The sequence below is a fragment of the Lutjanus erythropterus genome, chromosome 13 (genome assembly GCF_056507025.1).
Source record: "Lutjanus erythropterus isolate fLutEry1 chromosome 13, fLutEry1.hap2, whole genome shotgun sequence".
NCBI lineage: Eukaryota > Metazoa > Chordata > Actinopteri > Lutjaniformes > Lutjanidae > Lutjanus > Lutjanus erythropterus.
Window position 1 is genome coordinate 3,097,931 of NC_139329.1, and position 19,040 is coordinate 3,116,970.

At 38.8% G+C, this 19,040-nt stretch overlaps 1 protein-coding gene across 4 annotated transcripts in view; it reads right to left on the bottom strand.

Moving 5' to 3' along the window:
* zfpm1 (zinc finger protein, FOG family member 1) overlaps nucleotides 1-19,040 on the bottom strand; it is a 133,127-nt gene that overhangs the window by 27,048 nt on the left and 87,039 nt on the right. For all 4 annotated transcript variants that reach the window (XM_084734483.1, XM_084734484.1, XM_084734486.1 and 1 more), the window contains one exon: nucleotides 6,548-6,681. In XM_084734483.1, the coding sequence (XP_084590609.1) occupies nucleotides 6,548-6,681 (134 nt within the window). The remainder of the gene's footprint in view (nucleotides 1-6,547; nucleotides 6,682-19,040) is intronic.

Here is a 19,040-nt window from a genome sequence, read left to right on the forward strand (position 1 = left end):
TGAGAGAGAAGTTGAGAGAGAGGGGGCGATGCTGGAAGGGGCAGGACTGCTGAATGGGCCATGCCAATCTCACCCAGAGATGGGGGCAAAGCCTGGGGGCTTCACAGAGCCTAGCGAGGCTGAGGACTGACGAAGACAGGTGCTATGAGTAAGATAGAGGTGAGGAAAGAGAGACAGCTTGGGAACATCTGGTGGGGAAAATATATAGAGGTGAACAGATGCATGTCCAAGGCAGAGAGATAGAACGATAGAGGGGAAATCAACAAAGGATGACCCATGTCAAAGGAAAAAATGTAGATAAGATACAAATGGATACTGAAAAATAAAAACTTTCATATATGCATTTGTTTTTCCATTTTTATATTCATATAATGAATGAATGAATGAATGCTCAAATTATCTGAACAAAAAAACTAAAAACAAAATATGTTAATAAAAATGAAAAACTAAGAGCACATCATTCAGAAGGATAAACTAGAACCATGCTGTTTGGATGTGCATTTTATGTTAATTTATAAAATTCTTTCATTAATTGATTTTTCATATACACTTTACTGCATAATCAATAGGAAGCATCAGACAATGGAGGCATTTTGGGAATAAGAGTTGAGTCCCTCTCTACCTTTTGAAGGTGTATTTGTACAAATCTAAATCCTGAAAATAATTGTTGTTAATAACTGATTGTTTGGAAGGAAAGGCTCTGTCACTTTGAATGATACTCTAGAATACTTTGGTCTGGTTTGGAAATGAACAAAGTGATATGCAGTGCAGTCCACTAGACTCATAATAATGGCAGGTCTTTCTTTAAATATATTTTCTATAACTGGTAACTTGCAGAATTTTTAACATGTACTTAAAAGATTTTGGCCACAGACAGGGGGGCTGGAGTATATCCCAGCTGACACTGGGGGAGAGGCAGGGTACATGCTGGACAAGTTGCCAGTTCATCAAAGGGCTGACACATAGAGAAAGACAACCACTCAGGCTTACATGTACACCTACAGCAGAGAGTCACCAATTAACCTAATTAACCTGCATGTGTTTGGACTGTGAGAGGAAGCCGGAGAACCTCCAGAGAGAACCCATGTGGACACAGAACATACAAACTGCATAGAAAGGGCCTGCCCCTTCCACAAACTCCCCAGGCCCTCCAGCTAGCTGGGGGATTCGAACTCAGGACCTTCTTGCTGTAAGGTGACAGCACCACGGCACCCTTCACACATTAATACAGCAAATTAATAAGCAAAACAACTGATGAGAAATTACACAATAATGAAGAATGGTCCTCCAAGCAAATACAACAATTTCTGTAAGATGACTGTATGTGGATGTACTGTATTTTTAAAGGTAAACAGTTGAAAAGAGGAAAAAAGAAATATTTCTGTTCCCTCTAACTCATCCATTTTTATGTGAATCTACAACTGACACACAAAGCTGGAATCATTCAATCATCTCAGGGTTTCAAAAATGTTAAAACAAAAAAAAAGGTCAGAAAAAGGTCCTGTGAGCAGAGAGTTGTTGATCAGATCTTGTTTTCCACATTAATAGTACATAGGAGTTCAGTGAAAAAGCTCCAATTGATCGTCCACCAATCATTATCGGCCGCTGTTCTAAACAGTTTGATCGGTAGTCTCTATGAAGGCCAATCAGAGGAGCCAATCAGATGATGATGTGGCATGGTCCGAAAGTAACACCCTCCAAGTGCCAAATATGAGTAGATTTTACTTTTGGTGAATAATCTCCTAACTCTATCTGCTACACTGACAGGTGAATGTTTGTGCCAAAATAGTCATATGTTGAGAGTCTCTGCCATGCTTTGGATTCATTTGCCTGTGCTTTCACTGCATCTTTTTTAATAATTAGATGCTAAAATCAGCAAACTCATAATGTTAACCACGCAAAAGTTGGTGTAGCAGAAAATCAGTGTTCTTGTTTGGCAATAAGGTTGAAAGACAAGGAAAGTACTATGTGCATGAATCAGACTGTGGTTGTAATGGGAAGTTTACAGGTGTCTACCTTTTTTACTGCATACAAACAATGCTTTTTGACATTAAATATTATTTTTGTATTAATTTAAAAGACATGTAGGAGACTATATCTTTTACATCCACTGTTTTTGGGATAAAACTCCTCTAATAACCAATTGAGAAATGCAGTGGGAAGGCCTCGAGGATGAGCAGATTTCTCCTCTCCAACATACTGAAGAGGATAGCCCTGACCCCTGCTGACCCGCCAGGGAGGGAGGCAGGGAGGGATGGAGGGATGGGGAGAGGAGGGGGAGGATGTGGAGTGACAGGGGGAGAAACACAGGAGGAATGTGAGATTACGGCCACTATCTCCAGCAGATACTGAAGGTCCGTCTCCTCACTTGGGGGGAGGGGGAGGGGGGGGCAGAAAATGAGAAAGACGAGAGAAAATGGGTATTAAGAGTCAGAACGAGACACTCTCCATATGAATGCAAAGCCCTCAAAAGAACAGAAACGGACTTTTCAGTTTAGAGGAGGAATGGGATGGTATGGGCAGCAGCAGGGAGGGGAAGAACAAAAGGTGATGGGTGGGTGAGTGAGTGCTCGTGTACGCACGCACACACACACACACAACCACACACACAGACAGACATCTATCTGTACACTCAGAACCTCACTGATAATAAACGAAATCTTAGAAATGAGAGCCTATCAAGCAGGAATCAATCACTGGGGTTTGTTGTCCAGGAGGATGGCGCCATGTGGAGATAAAAGACAGGCGGACGTCTGGGGAGGGCTGTGAGGAGAGGAGGAGAGGAGGAGAAGAGGAGAAGAGGAGAAGAGGGGAAAGGATGGAGCAGAGGGTCTGGGGAGGGCTGGGAGGCGAGGAGCGAGTACTGCTGGGGAGAGGCCTGAATGTGTGATATAAACTCCGTCTGGTTTTATTTGAAGCAGCAGGATTTTTTGTGAATTGGATATGAACTAGATGTGGACTAGTTAAACTGGGAATGGATGGGAATGAGAATTGATTGTGTGTGAACGGACCTGCATGTGTACGTATGTCGGTGTGTGTGTGTGTGTGTTTGTCCGAGTTTGTGCTCCATGCCAGGAAGCCTCTCCCAACATCAGTATCATATGATTAGATGGACTTGCACATGATGCAAAAACCCAGCCTCTGATAGGGCTCCATCCGGTCCCACACACTGTTCCCAATGAACACACACACCCACACACAAAGATACACACAGCTGTTTTCATTTCTCAGTAACACACATATGTGATAGTGTTTATTGATTGTTTCTCTTTGTCACCATCTGACCTCTGACCTTTGACCTTTCCAGTGAAATCCCTTCAGTTAGTTGGACATCTCTTCTCAGTAACAACATGCTTCATCCTGACTTCAGTCTTACAATATGCAACATTTGTCCTATAAGGTATATCATTTTATTACATGGCTATGTTAAATACTTGATTCTGATTGGTCAATTACAGCATTCTAAGGTTATTTCTTTATAACAGACCATTGCTATGAAGAACAGGCTGCTGCTTGGATAGAATTGCAATCATGGACTCTGGAGGAGCAATAAAGTCAGTTTTAATTTTAAAAAATCCCTTATAAAATCATCATTTTGTGTCAATTCTTTGATTTATTTTGGTAAGTAACCATGTAAAAAGCAGGGTAATGTACAGTGAGCAGGTCATTATTGTGAGATAAACCCCTTCAGGGTTATTCAAAACCTCTCCACTTTGCGTCGGGGTCCTGCATCACCCCATCAGGGTTTATTTCACAATAATGACCTGCTTACTGTACATTATCCCTTACATAAAGCCTCAAAATACCACCCTAATTACAGTGTCATATTTTTCATTTCATTTATAAGAACAACACACATTAACTGTTGTGTTGACCAGGTGGCTAATTTTCAACTGCAGTCCTTCAGAAATGATTTGAAACTTATACTTTATGGACTGCATGTAATCATTATTATCTTTATCAAATAATGCGTGAAATTTTAGTTTTATTAGTTGATTAAGAAACAGATTCCTTTCTAATTAACTCAAAAAACCCACAAAAAAGGCTAGTATTCAAACTGTAATAATATGGAGCAGTCAAAAATAGGGTTACATCAAACAACTTTCAATCAAATTTAGTTTAGTTCATAAAATATCATAAAAGTGTCAAAAATAATATAAAATCAACTCCCCAGAGTCCAGGATCCGCAGTTTGCTTGTTTTGTCAACCAACAGGCCAAAATTCAAAGATATCCAGTTTACATTAATATCAAAAAGTAAAAGCAGCAAATCAGAAGCTGGAACCAGAGAATGTAAACGGCTAAATTAATTTTCTAGTTTAGCTGATTTATGAAGACTTCTTTTAAACAAATTACTTAAGTGAATAATAGATGATGCCAATTTTCATCACTTTTTTTGAGCAATCTATTTTCTGCCTAGTCAATTTATCAACAAATTGTTTATTAGAACATTATTATAGTTATATTAAGCAGTAATTGACTTCTTTAATCTCTTTTAAAATACCTAATAATACAATTATGTCTATTACTGATGGAATGACTATAGACAGAAATCATACACGCTCAGCCTCCACACTGCACTGAGCTCTCTTCAACTGTTGTTACACTAAGTTTGAGATAATAAGAGTGGACTGAACTTCCAGCTTGTCAGCAGTGTCACAGCATGACAACTGTGCATCTTACTACATCCTCATAACAAATACATTCTGGATGCAAATGCATCAGGGGTGGTTAATGGTGAATAATCTAAAGGATTATACTTTAAAATTGGGATTCATGATAATATTGGCACTGATAAAGGCTTTAAAATGAAAAGCCCAAAATAAACGTTTCTACTATGACTGGTTGATAAGGTGATACTTCATGCACATGTGATGCGAGTATGTCTGTGGTGTGTCTGAAACAGGTAAAATCACATTCCTTTAATACAATAATTGCCCAGAACAAAGAGAAACAGGTGAATGTGTCCATTTTGAAAAATATATTTTTTTGAGCTGAGAGAAAATTGTCTATTGATATGTATTTCCCTAAATCACTTTTCTCAGCATTGCTGTAAAAAACTGCACTATTTATCTATTGAAAAAATTCCAATATAAAATATTTCTAGTAGTTTATTTACACACACACTCACACTCACACACACACACACACACACACACACACACACACACACACACACACACACACACACACACACTGCCCTGCCTCTGTTTCTCTCTCCCTGTACAGTGAGTCTGATCTGTTAACTTTCTTCATCAGCAAAAGGTTTTATTAAGTCGTCCCAAAACATACGGCTCACGTGTCGGTTTTTTTCACCCACAATTCTGTTTCAGCTGAGTCTTGTGTGGAGGAGGCTTGTTTTTAACTGGCACCACTGTGGCACCAAATAACACTGGCACCAACCACATGTACTGACAAAATAACAACCAAATAAGTAGACCTACACATGAAATAGGAGACTAGTTGTCCTTGTTTCTCTGCAGAGTCTGTGTATAACTCTTCTAACATAGGAGAGTGAACAGGTGAGTCACTCACACATAGTTTCATTCTTTCAAACGGATAAAAAAAAAAATAAATAAAGTGTCCAAAATTGGTCGCAAAATATTATTGGGTGCCCTCCCAAATAAAGTCAATGTGTGTGTGAAACACCACGAATGAAAACAAGATGATGTTCACAGACAGATCTGCTGTCATGAGTTTGTGAGAGGCAGAGGGACGGTTGCATCTAGAGGGAAAAAGATTGCAAGAGTGATCATTTAAACAGAAACAATGAGTACAAATCCTGTGAGGGTTTTGGAAATCAAGAGTTCCCTTTTAAAATGACAGAGAGAGAGGTGCACAGATCCAAAAATCAATTGGTGGCAGCCTGTGAGTTAATTGTGGAGGGCACTACAAATAAATAAATGAATAAGAAACACAGATGTTTACTTTTAATATTTTGTTTTTCATGTGTCTGATTCTCATTTGTGACAGTTCTGCTCAATGTCCCCTAAATAAAAGGAGAGATGTCTTTTATCTTTATTTAGTTTACACAAGATTATCAAATGTAGTCATGGAGCATGTGGTTATTTTGTATAGATCATATCATAGATCTTATCATAAAATTACCAGAAAACATACTAGATCATGATACATATTGTGAACAAGATATGAAGTTACTCATATTGTGATAGATTTTTTCCATACTGCACAGCCCTAATATGAGTTGACAGAATTATATATTAATTCTACTACAGGAGATACTTGATGTTCTCTGCAATTTGGTGGAAAAAATATGTGCTTATGTCAACATCAGCATGGGCAGTTGTACAAAATCAGTTGGAAAATACTTTAAAATTGGATATCCATACTGTGTATCCTAACTTTAAACTATTTGAAATCTTCTCATGGTGTAGAAGTAATACTTGACATGAATTGTGATGCAAGAAAAATTCATGTCAATTCATTTGATTAGACAAACATAAAAAGTATTTCTTTTTTTCACAATAACTCAGTCTCACAGAATCTTTTTCAGTGGTAACTGGACAGTGATCACAGTAGAGTTCTTACCTCTGTCTCCTCATCATCTGTGCTGGCCTCTGATTGGAGGATTCCTGCATAGGGTCCCCACGTCGTGTCTGGATGGAGGTCCCGGCCAGCCACCACCCTGCTGTCATCGCCTTCTTCACTTAGTTCCAGGTCATCTGGAGGGAAGAGAGAAGAGAGAGTGGTTAACAGCAGGGAAGCTGAAATAAGACAACTGTAGGTCGGACAAACGTTTAACCCCCTGCTCTCATCAGAGGAAACCAGTTAAAAATGACACTCTATATCAACATTAGTAAGCTTTTTTAACCGTTGCTTCAATACAGTCTGAACTCACTTTTACAAATCAGATTTTACTAGTGAAGAATTTTAATGTTTTTTTTTTCTTTTTCATTCATTTTGGAGGTAACAGTTGATATGAAAGTACATAACAGAATTTGAATTTACATAACTCATCTATTCAGTTGAGTAGTCTCATTAACCTTATGTATACTGCTTTCCATTCACATATTGACAAGAAATAAAATGAAATAACCAAAAATTAATAAATAAATACAAATAAATAGTACACGTACCCATACACTCAGGATAATACCCAAAGTAAGAACATTGGTGTGTCACTTCTTAAAAAGAACAGGAAAAAAAGAAAATAAAAATAAAAATAAAATCAAGCAAAATAATAAAATAAAACCTTCACATACAATTCCTTTGATCAGAATTTTTATTTTGAGCACTCTTTACCCCAACCCTCCCCCACCTCCTCTCCCTCATGGCCTGAGTTCTTAGTTCTTTTAAGCTGTACAGAATTTTGACTTGGTGATGCAGCGCAGTGGGACAAGAAGATAAGAACGTTTAAGGGACTAACTTAAAAGATTAAAGAGTTAAACACAAGAATTATGTACAAATCAGAATATTATATACAAATAATGAATTGAAAATAAAAGGTATGAATAAGATAGGAAATGTAAAGTACAGTATGAATTAAGATTATTAAATTCCCTTCATGATTTATTTTATTTTAATATATATAAATAATATTACAGGTCATTCAGAAATTAACATACATTGGGTTCTTATATATACAAATTTTTCAACTTAAAAAAAATAAACCTTGTGTCAGTTCACAGTATTTCAAGGAACTAAAAACTCGTAAACTAAATAAAGAGACATAATAACAATAAAATGAAGAAATAACTATATGATGGATGTTCATATTCATAATCAGTATATTTTAGCTGTATAATGTACTTCTTGATTAGAACTGTCAGCAAATAAATATTAAAGTTGTGATGTAGACTATAGATGTTTTCTGGTTTTGGAGCTTTTTATGGCATCAACAGGACAACATTTAAAGACACTGTGTACTGCTAGAAACAATCTAAATCTAATCAAAATATCAGTTTCACACCAAAACCCCTATTGGTTCAAACATGACCCACAGCATTTAGCAGAGACCACATGACACGCTTAAAAGGAAGAAAGAAAAAAAAAAAAAGAAAGAAAGAAAACAATTGCCAAAAGCAGTGTGAGGCTTGAACTTGACCTGAACCCTTGCAGCAGCAGCAGCAGCAGCAGCAGCAGCTCAGACCATACAGCACAAACTGTCTACAGCTCAACAGCAGGGGGAGTTTGATACAAGCTGAGCACTTTCTGTCCTGGCCGGTTCAAACAGGGGGAACTTCTTGTGTACTTCCTCAAAGTGATAACTGTAGAAGGATGGCAGTGATGGCTGTGGTGTGAGCAAGCTGCAGCCCAGATAGAGCCAGTTTAGCCCAGAGGCATGGAGGACTGATCCATCTACTTAAAAACTTGAGACAGCCCTTGGTGCAGGAGGAGTCTGCAGCAGGCTGTGGTTTAGAGGCGTCTCTGCACATCTGGGGACAAATGAACAAGTTGGAGGCACACTGGTGAGTGTTGCAGTGGGAACGCCAGTCACTGACTGCCAGCTGCTTCAGTTACATGGGCAGCCTCAGGGTCCACTTCTGGAGTAGCTCTCACTTTATGACTGTCCACCTCTCCCTCTGATCAAAACACGTACAAAATCTGCCTCCCCTAGCTCGCCTCCCCCCTCCCTCCCCTCCTCATCTCATCCATGGTTCAGGCGACTGTTTCGGGGGGTCGGTCTAAAGTGGCGGTCCTGATAAGAGTGTTTGTCTAACACTCTCCATGTCAAAACACTCATCTATCTTCTCTGTATCTATCCCCACCAGAGAACAACGGACAGACGCTGATAAAATGGCTTTCCCACAGCCGGTGGGGGGGGGTGGGGAGGGGGTTGGGGGGGTGGCGGGTGGATGGAGGAGGTGGTGGTGGCGGTGGTGGGGGAGTTATGGAAGGGGAGGAGGGAGCAGGAAGGAGTGTGGTTTGATGGGAAGAAAGTAGGAGGGGCGCAAGGCAATGAGAAGGAGACGTTAATTTAGTAAAACAAGTCCTTAAAAGCCCAACGGCGGTTGAAAATATTGTTTCACTGTCTCTCCGACTGCTGTGGCAAAGTCACACAGGAAGTGGTGTGTTTCTCTTAACTCACAGCTCAAAGTTACCACGACAGTCTGCACAATGCAATGAATAATACACAGGTCAGTTGTTTCATCAGGATCAACTCTAGGGATGTAACAATTGATCAAAGATGGGTGTAATGATACAATGATATCGACTGAATGTTCAACTATTCAATATCATTGATGCAAAGTGAGTGATGTACCTGTGTTTTTAAAATTTCATGGTATATCTGTGTCTCAAAAGTTTAGTCATAAAATTGTCAAGTCATAATTTTGTTGCTTTTTGTGAGTTGACATAAATGTGACTGAGAAGGACATATGAAACATCTGATATTGATCGCAGACCCCTGAATTAAATCCAGATCATATCGTGGCAGACTTTGTGATATTTGCAAATATTGCATTGTATTGCAAAAATATATATACTATCATATTATGATGACAATTGTCATTTACACCCTTAATATCAAATATCAGGATTAGAAAAATGTCTAAATACCATACCAAACTTTGACGATATCTATCATGATATTAGAATTATTTAATTATTTTAACTTTATTTTATAAAAAAAACTGATACTGATTGCTGAATTGTTTTTGTATTGCAATTGTACAAAAATTATGCAAACATTCATTACCAAAGACAATTCATGCCAATATTAAGCTCTGGTCAGGGCTGGCAACTTTAATTTTATTTTATTAAAGAAGGAAAGCAGGGGCACTTTAAGGTAAAAGGAAAAAATAATTTTATACAAACCAAAATGCTGCACACTTCAGGTTTATTATTTCATAATTTACATTTTTTCTGGGTGTTTTGTTTTCTTTGTTTTTTTTTATATTACACTATTGTTGCTCAACATAGAATCTGGATCCACTCAAGGTTTCTGCTTGTTAAAAGTAAGTTTTTTCCTCACCATAGTTACCTTAGTGCTCGCTCTTGGGGGGAATTGTTGGGTCTCTGTAAATAATAAACAACTTTTTCCCTATATGAAAAGCACCCTGAGACAACTTCTGTTATGATTTGGTGCTATATAAATAAAATGGACTTGAAGTTTTTATTGTCATAATCAACACTTATCCAACAAAAGCTGTGCTCTCAGAAAAATGATTTTTATGTATTTTATTAAGTGTTTGCAGCTAATGAAATATCAGCCAAAGTATCACTTTTTTAGACAAGTGCCAGCGCACCATGTTTAGCAGTCATGGTATATGTCACACTGTAACCAGGCCTACTTTTTCATTCTCTTGTCCCAGTCCACATGAGAGAGCGACACTGATGCCAGACGCAACAAGAGCTGACCTGACCTGTTGTGCTCGGGTCAGGTTGGGCTTAATTTTTTATCGAATGACTCGGGTTTTGGGTGGAGCTCAGTTTCACTAATATTCTTAAAGAAAACCTGGTCGCATTTCTTTGCCAGAATACACTAAATTCAAAAGGTCACATCCAGGGTTTTGTCTCCTGATGTGATGCTTGTCAGATTCTGAGGGGATTTGGACACAAACGTCCCAGGTTTGAGTCAGGTCAGCATCACATTTCAGTCCCAGGTCGAGCGTCAACCCAAACATGACTCCTCAGACAGTCTAACCTGTTTGCTGCAGAGTCTGAAGTCCACCGTTTGTCCAGCCAGTATCCTATCTCCTATCGTCCTATGGGGCCTCAGTTTGGCCACTCTGACCTTCCTTATCTCAGCAGTCCATCAATGTCCAGGCTGCCTCTGTGCCATTGGTCAGTCCTCACCACATGGGACCTGTTATCAGCCTGACCAGCTCAATTGACCCTCATTGTGAAATGGTGCGGGGATTTGACCTCAGTGAGCCAACACAAACATTAACTTATAAACAAGTCATGCGCAAGCATGAGTTTGTCAGGTATTAAGACTCAGCAAGGGCCCAATCTGAAATGGAACTGGACATTCTGGTGATGTCCATCCCTGACACCTACTTGGTCTCTCTAGCGGAGTTAAAGCATTTAATGATGAGTGGCAAGGTGGTATGAAGGCTCTGAAGTAGATACCATGACATCACTATGTTAGCAAGCTAGCACATTAAAATAAAATGGAGGAAATGGTAAACATTATGCTCTGCCTGTTAACACTTACTGTGAGAATGTCAGCAAGCTTATGTTATTACTCGTTGCACTGCTCCTTTTTCTTTAAAGGGACAGTTCACCCCAAAATCAAAAATACAAATGTATCATCTTGGCCTGTAGTGCTATTTATCCATTTAGATTTTTTTGGTGTGAGTTGCAGAGTTTTGGAGATAGCCGATGTAGAGATGTCTGCTTTTTGTGAGTTGACATAAATGTGACTGAAAGATGCATATGAAACTTCTGATATCAACCACAGACCCCTTAATTTAATTTTTTTTTTATGTTATTTTATAAAATGACTGCTACTGCTGTATTGGACAGTTCACCCCAAAATCAAAAATACACATCTTTCCCCCTGGCCTGTAGTGCTGTTTATCTATCTAGATTTTCTTTGGTATGAGTTGCAGAGTTTTGGAGATATCAACTGTAAGATGTCTGCCTTCTGTCAGATATAATGGGACTAAATGGCACTCTGCTTCTTGAAAACTCAAAACCAGCGTCTCTTCCCAAAAATCATGACCAGGTCACTCAAGATAATCCACAGACCTTGCTGTGAGCAGTTTCACATAGGAACTACTTTCTCTCTGTAGTAGAATTTACCAGAACTATTTTAGAATCTACTTTTTACTGTACTAGAAAGAAAGCAGTTCCTACATGAAACTGCTCACAGTGAGGTCTGTAGATTATTTTGAGTAACTGGGTCAAGATTTTTGTAAAGAAACACTGGTCTCTCTTTTGGTGCTTTGAACACCACAAGTTGTGTGACATTTAGTGCAATTATATTTAAGAGAAGGCAGACATCTCTACAGCTGATATCTCTGAAACTCTGCAACTCACACAAAAAAGTCTAGATGGATAAATAGTGCTACAGGCCTCGGGGAAAAGTATGGATTTTTGATTTGGGTGTGAACTGTCAAAAGGTAACAGCCCTCCTGGCTACATCATCTATGGCTATATGATTATTGGCTGTATAAGTATTATGTTGATGTTAATGTTAACTAAGTGAAGTTTAACTGGCTGATTATGGGTAGCATAAATGAATGTAGATTAAGCAGTTGTCAGGGAGTGAGTTTAATCAACACTTCCTTTTCATACTGGTAGAGAGAGTGCTATCGGTGTACCTCCACTAATGAGTGCTGCTTGCTAATCCCAGCAGGTTAGCTGTGTTCACTGGGGTAACATGACGCCTCCAATAATACTAATCCCTGTTAATTACCCCTCCTGTCCACGACAGACCTGCATAATAACCCAGTGCTCCTTATCAATATGGCTTCATGGGCTAATACTATCCTCACTGCTCTGTATGATATTACCCCCACCACTACTACAGTATAGACTGTACTGTATGTGTAGTGTGTGCACATCCAAACACACACACTCATCAGTCTTTCTGTCAGTGCTAGATGACCCATTCCCAAAAAACACAAGGCTGGATGGGCTTGTTATCAATATCAACCAGCTTCACAGTATCCACACCGCCTCACTCATTTAGCTCAGACACACACACAGGTTCACAAGATGACACATTGACACACGGTGGCCAACACACACGCACTGTGCTCATACACATCCAGCCTGTACACACCATCACATCAATATACACCCCCTGTCACCAGCTACACACACATACACATACACACAAAGGCTTATCAATACGGACGCTTCAGCAGCCACTGGGGCGTCCAGGCCTCTTTGACGAGCCAACACAATAAAACAATCAGTCCGTCATTAATGAAATGACTAACGCAATTAACCGATGAGTGGGTGGGATGTGTGTGTGTGTGTGTGTTTGTGTGTGTGCACGCGTGTGTGTGAAGGCGTTAAAAGAGACCAGGATAGTGCTGATAATGTTGTTACTGAATTTTTGAATCGTTACCTTTTTGTTGTGTGTTGTCTTGCCAGTTTACCGTCAGTGAGAATTACACAAAGAAAACTTGTTTTACAGATTAAAATCCATTATTGAAGAATTACTCTGTTAATGACTGATGCTGATGTGTGTAAACATAAAAAGTGGAATCATAACAAAAGATGCCAACTTCATATGTTAAAGTTTGTGTAAAGCAATAATACATATGTGTTCTGAGTTTGTAGCACCACAGACACATTTAAGTGTGTAAAATTAGGTGTGTAAAAAATGAGCAGTTTCCTCTGCTCTGAAACACTGGAGGTGTGTCCGCTCCATTGACAACCTGAAAACAACCTGAAACATGGACGTACCATCTAGCAGCTTTACTGGACATGTCCAGACATGTTTGACCCACCAGAGCCAAAGAACGGTGACAGGATATTTTTTTTCTTCTGTGTCGATTTGTTGGAACTGAAGTGAGCTGAAGTGAACTGCTGGGCTGATTTGGACTGAGACAGCTGCTGAAGGTACGTTTGTAACTGACCATTAGGGAGGGGGAGGGGATGGTAACCGACACATGAACAGGACCATGGCTGAGCCATGTTTCCAGCCTGCCCCAAAAAATTCTGGACACAAAAATCTTGAACGATAGTTAAATGGTCGTAATTTAGTAACACACAGTTCTCAGTGTTTTCACATTTTTTCAGCAGCTATTTTCTCTATGATGTATGTAAAACGTATTTTTAAAAAAAAAAAAAAAACTCCCTTTACACAGACTTTAAACAAGGATAAAAATTCTGAGCAACAGTAAGTCATATGTCACATAAAGGTCTGACTTGAATGGCAAAAGTGAACAAGCACACTGATCAATACAGCAAAGCAGAAACACTAAAAGACTACATTTCATTTTGTTTGTCCTCAGTGAGTTTTTTTTTTAACCACTGTGGAGAGTATTTAAACCTCAACATTGGTAATTACTTACATTTATGATCCGCTTCAACAGGAAAGTCAAAAATGCCTGGAACTGGGACTGTATTATGTATTTGTCTTAATTGTATCATGACAATCACCGAGGGCAAAACCCTCATTTCTAATATATGTGTGTGTGTGTGTGTATATATACATATATATATATATATATATATATATATATATATATATATATGTATGTATGTATGTATACACACAAAATAATGAACAACACAATCAATTAAAACAGGTGCAGGAATGATAGAGTCAGTTTACAGATGCAGCTGATATGATCAGTTCTGCAAAGGTCAGTGAACTACTTAACCTGCAGCCTTATTGGAGATAATATGAGGAACAAAAGTGTTATTTTATACTTAATCAGGTAGATTAATTGTTACTTTCTCTGATGATATATCTCCAGGTACAGTCAACTTGGAAGCAAAATTAATTAAACCTGCAGTTGAGCTGTTATCTTAACTGATATGTCATATTATTAATAAATGCTTACTTAGGAGAAACTGTCCACAACTCAGAACCAGGTGGGAAAGTGGTTTCCACCTGTGAAGCTGGCACTGCTTATCAAGACACTTCCACTCTTTTTGGAAGTTTGTTTCCAATCTATTGCTTTTAATTTGGCAAAAAAAAACTAAAATGGTTTGTCAACATCAACTATGAACCATTAACTATTAACTAACTAATAAAAATATTGTACAGCATGCGGAGGCCCACATGGAAGTAGCTTGGGTCCACTTTCATTTTCTGTTCATTACCTTTTCATGTTCTGTACATTAAAAAACAAAGCTAAAGGATCATCTATCTCACAAAGCTATGAAATGGGATTTGCATGAATGAAATAAAACAAAAGATTAAAAAATAAGCTACAGAAGAATAAAGCAGATAAAACAAGCAAATTAAAAAATACAAAAAAAAAAAAAAGTCCTAAATTGAATTCAGTAAGAGGCATTGAAACAGATATGTCTTAGGCCCTTATTTCAAAGAACTGTAAATTTGAAGCAGACTTAACTTCTTTTGTTCAAGAAATGTTGTACATAAAAAGTGAACGCTGCTTCAGTATGTTTATTACAAATGAGGGGACAGGAACAGGAAGTGGACCTGTGCCAGTCCATCTGAGAGGTCTGGATGATTCATAACGAAGCAGCAGATCAGAAATGTATCCAGTGCTTTATAAACTAACAGTTGTCTCCGGAGGTAGCAGTTTTTTCAGGGATATTCTTATTGATCACTTTTTATTTCTGTAGTCAGTCTGCAGATTTGTGTGTCATTCTAAAACTGAAGTCTAACATTGTGAAAGTCAACCAATCTTTGAGTGCAAGGAGTCACATATGCATAAGGGCATCGTACCTGGCCATCCAATAGGAACAAGCAGCCTCAACAAGCCACCTGCCTGATTGGATATCAAGGGAAAAAAAGAAAGGTGTAACCCAACACTGATGTTCTCCTCTATCCGGCCTAATTGATTTTTAAAAAGACTATTGTTGATATCAAATGAGCACATCGCAGCGGAGCTATTGATTTTTTGACACCACACAACAGGAAATCTTTATCTGCGTGCTACTCCGACCCCGCACTAATAGGTGGGGTTTAACCTCTGCTGAATGACAAATCCCAACGCCTCCCATTCCTATTCTCTCCCTGGTCCTCATGGGAAACACGGGACAAAATCTGGACTTCTGTTAATGTCAGAAAAGACAGGGTTCCATGTTCTACGTTTACATGTGTCAAATCCAGCCATATCTGCCAAATATACAAAGACTTTCATCTTATATATGGGAAAGAGTCAAACTACTGCTTACAGTTACAATTGCTTCAATTATACTATGAGCCACTAGGTATTATATGCACATAATCTAAATTACAGGCAACATTTTTGGTCAAATTTGTATTTTGTTTCAATACTCTGTGGTCCTTTAAGGCCATGTAAACTTAGGTGATCTGCTTCAGTGATGGGATACCATATGAACTCATAGTTTTGGTTGTTTAACAGGTCAAATCCAAGGACAGGAGCAATTTTTCTAGATTTCTTTTGGATCGAAGTAGGCAGGACTCAACTAGAAAAGGGGGCTGGTGGTTGGTGGGTTGGTTTGTCACTATGAATAACCCCTTTCACATTACAAAGCAATTTGATTGTCAATTTTAGTCTCAAAAATATTGATTAATGCAGCTTAAAGTGTAATATTTGTGATTTTCCAGTCTTCGCTCATTACTTTTGAGATTTGAGAGATATTTTCGGATATACCTATTCTAAACCATACACTGTGTTTTGCATATAAGGTATCCACGTATTTTTGAAAAGTCTGCAAGAACTAATTTACAGCAAATGTAGTAAAATATGTTTTCAAACAGTTACTATAATTCTTTTTCACAGAGCAATGGTTGTTTTCCTGTTCAGACAAAATAGTTTTATACATCACATTGGCTTAATAAACACATGTGGACCTCATAACACTAAATTGATTTGTTGCCGTTTGGGTTGAGCGATGCAACAAATATATTGGTGGGTAATCGCTGGTTTTATGGGCAATTTTGGTCATTTTGGTGCCTCTGCAGGATGACTTAGAGCCAACACTTACCCAGTAGCACAAAGAGGCAGAGAGAGTGACAGGGTACAGAGCCAGAATATTTTCACATCTAACTCTGTGTATTAAGGGTTTATTTGACCGAACAAGAGTTTGTGATTGTTGAAACTTTGGAAAGAAGAACCAAGGTTTAGGCGTGTAAATCAGCAATCACTGGTTATAGTTTTAACATACTGCCCTGCTCTAGTTGCTGTCCTTGTTATTTTAATTTATAGTTTCATATTTTTTATAATCAGTCAGAAATTTTCCAATTCATCACGTTTGTTTCATTATTTTAGTAAAGGTCTTGAGAGGTGTAAAATTTGCATTCATGAATTCTGCGCAGCTTTTCACATTAATGACCACTCACGTCATTTACAATGCTGCCTGATAACAGGCCTCAATCTAACAACAAGCAAGACCTGATTGCGCCTCCTTTTCCCTCTCTCGTCTCTCTCTCCATGATCTTCCATGCAGCACCCCTGGGTCCCTGGAGTCCGGCAGGCTCGGCTCAGCAGCAGATAGACATTTCTGGGATAGGCATCTACTGCTCAGGACCACGCAATCATTTCCATTTTACCCTCTGTTGCACAGGCAAGATAAGACACCTGCGTAGCCCCGCTAATCAGATGAGCTTCAACAGAACTTTATCATTGACATTTACCACTGTTTACCCAACTAATTTCTCTTAACTGCACTGCTGAACTTTTATCTACAAAATACATACACCACCAGAAAAGAGCAAGAAGCAAACATGCAAATTCACAAATATGCGAAGAAAGATAAAATGAGGGGGAAAAAACTAAAAGCATTTTTTTTCTGTTCAGAGGACGAAGGGGGTGAAAGCAGAACAAGTGACAGGGCTACTGTTGATGAGATGAGCCCTCCTCCCTCTGCTCCTCATGCTCACTGAAGACAAACAAATGCAAAGAATACTGACATTCACAGGCAAAAACTTCATTTTGGAGTTCAATCACCTGACTGCTGCTGCTGAGGTTTATTTATTGCTGATAAAAACATGCCTCAGTATGCAAGTGTGTGGGAAAGAGTTCAACATTATCTTACCAGTCACATGGCTGACCCGATGACCTTTCAAACCAAAACTACCAGAGTTTAAAAAAAGAAAAAAACTGTTATGTAAATTGCCATGAATTTTGCCATTCATGCTCCCCAGAGGATGTTTAAGGGGAGAGAGGACCTATGATGTGCTCCTGAACAGCTGTCAGGCGGTCAGATGCACTTCTGTCAGACATGTTGGTTGTTGTCAGGCTCTCACACAGTTGAAGCGGAGCCAGGGGTTGATTGCCCGACGTCAGTCTCACTGTGCACAATGTTTGGAATTGCTTCCAATTCTCTCTATAACATGGACACCATACTGTCCACGTCTTCCTCGCCACCTGCGAGTCCATATATGGCGCTGACTCTTCTTATGAAATGGTTTGGACACATAGGACAGCACAAGTGATCAAAGCAGCAAGTTTCTGTCTTGTTAGCATTACTGCTAGCAACTAATGATTATTTTCATCAGTGATTAATCTGTTGATTATTTTCTCGATTAATTGATCAGTGGTTTGGTCCATAAAATGTCAAAAAATCAAAACTACTAATTGATTAACAAAATAGTTCAATAGGGCTCTACTGGCAAACAAACTTCTGCGTACCTCAGGGCTGTCAAATGAATCTTTGCTGACAATAGTCAATAGCCAGTGCGGCCTGCAGGGGTCATCGCACAGTTTTATTTTCTATTTCACACTCACAGTGTGAGCACTCAGGTCGTGAATTATCAATCAAACTGTACAGTTTGAGCACATCAATCGTGAGCTTAACTTTACAACACAAACAATTTACTCATACAGAAGGAGAGCTGGATTTGAACATTTCTGAAGCTGTACAATCCATGCCCAGCTTTAGGTTATTTGACAGTGAATAAATGCTACAACCACTCAAGCGCCGAGCCAAGTTATTGTGTCCTGCTTGCCACCTAGAGTTAGTGACAACTTCGGCCCAGGCTCACTTAAAGTGGACCAACCTTTAAAAAGGATCATCTACTCTCATTTTAGTGACAAGCCACTCCTCTGAGTTTTGTCCAGAAAATGTAAGTTTACTGCCAAGTTAACCAACACAGGACAAAGGTACCCGCTTGCTCTAACTGCTGACACCTCATCGCTCCAGTTGTACATACATGCTGAACTGTCAGCTTCAGAATGTACTTTTGGACTTGGTCACCTATTTCTTGCAGTGCAGTTGTGTTTCATTGCTAAAATGGAGAGAGAGAGAGAGATTACCATACTTGCCAACCCTCCTGATTTTCCCAGGAATCATCCTCCCCCTATTTCCTCCTGAGATCAGAATTCTCCTGTATTCCTCCCAATTTCTGACAAATTTTCATTCTTTTTTTCCCCTTTTCATTATCATAACCTGACACACAGGTCACATTAGAGGGATGATATAATCTGTTTATTTCCTTAGAATTAAAAGTAAAAACAAAGTTTCAGAAAGTCAATTTTTTTAGTGTCAAGGTTGTCAAGAATGGTGGTGACAG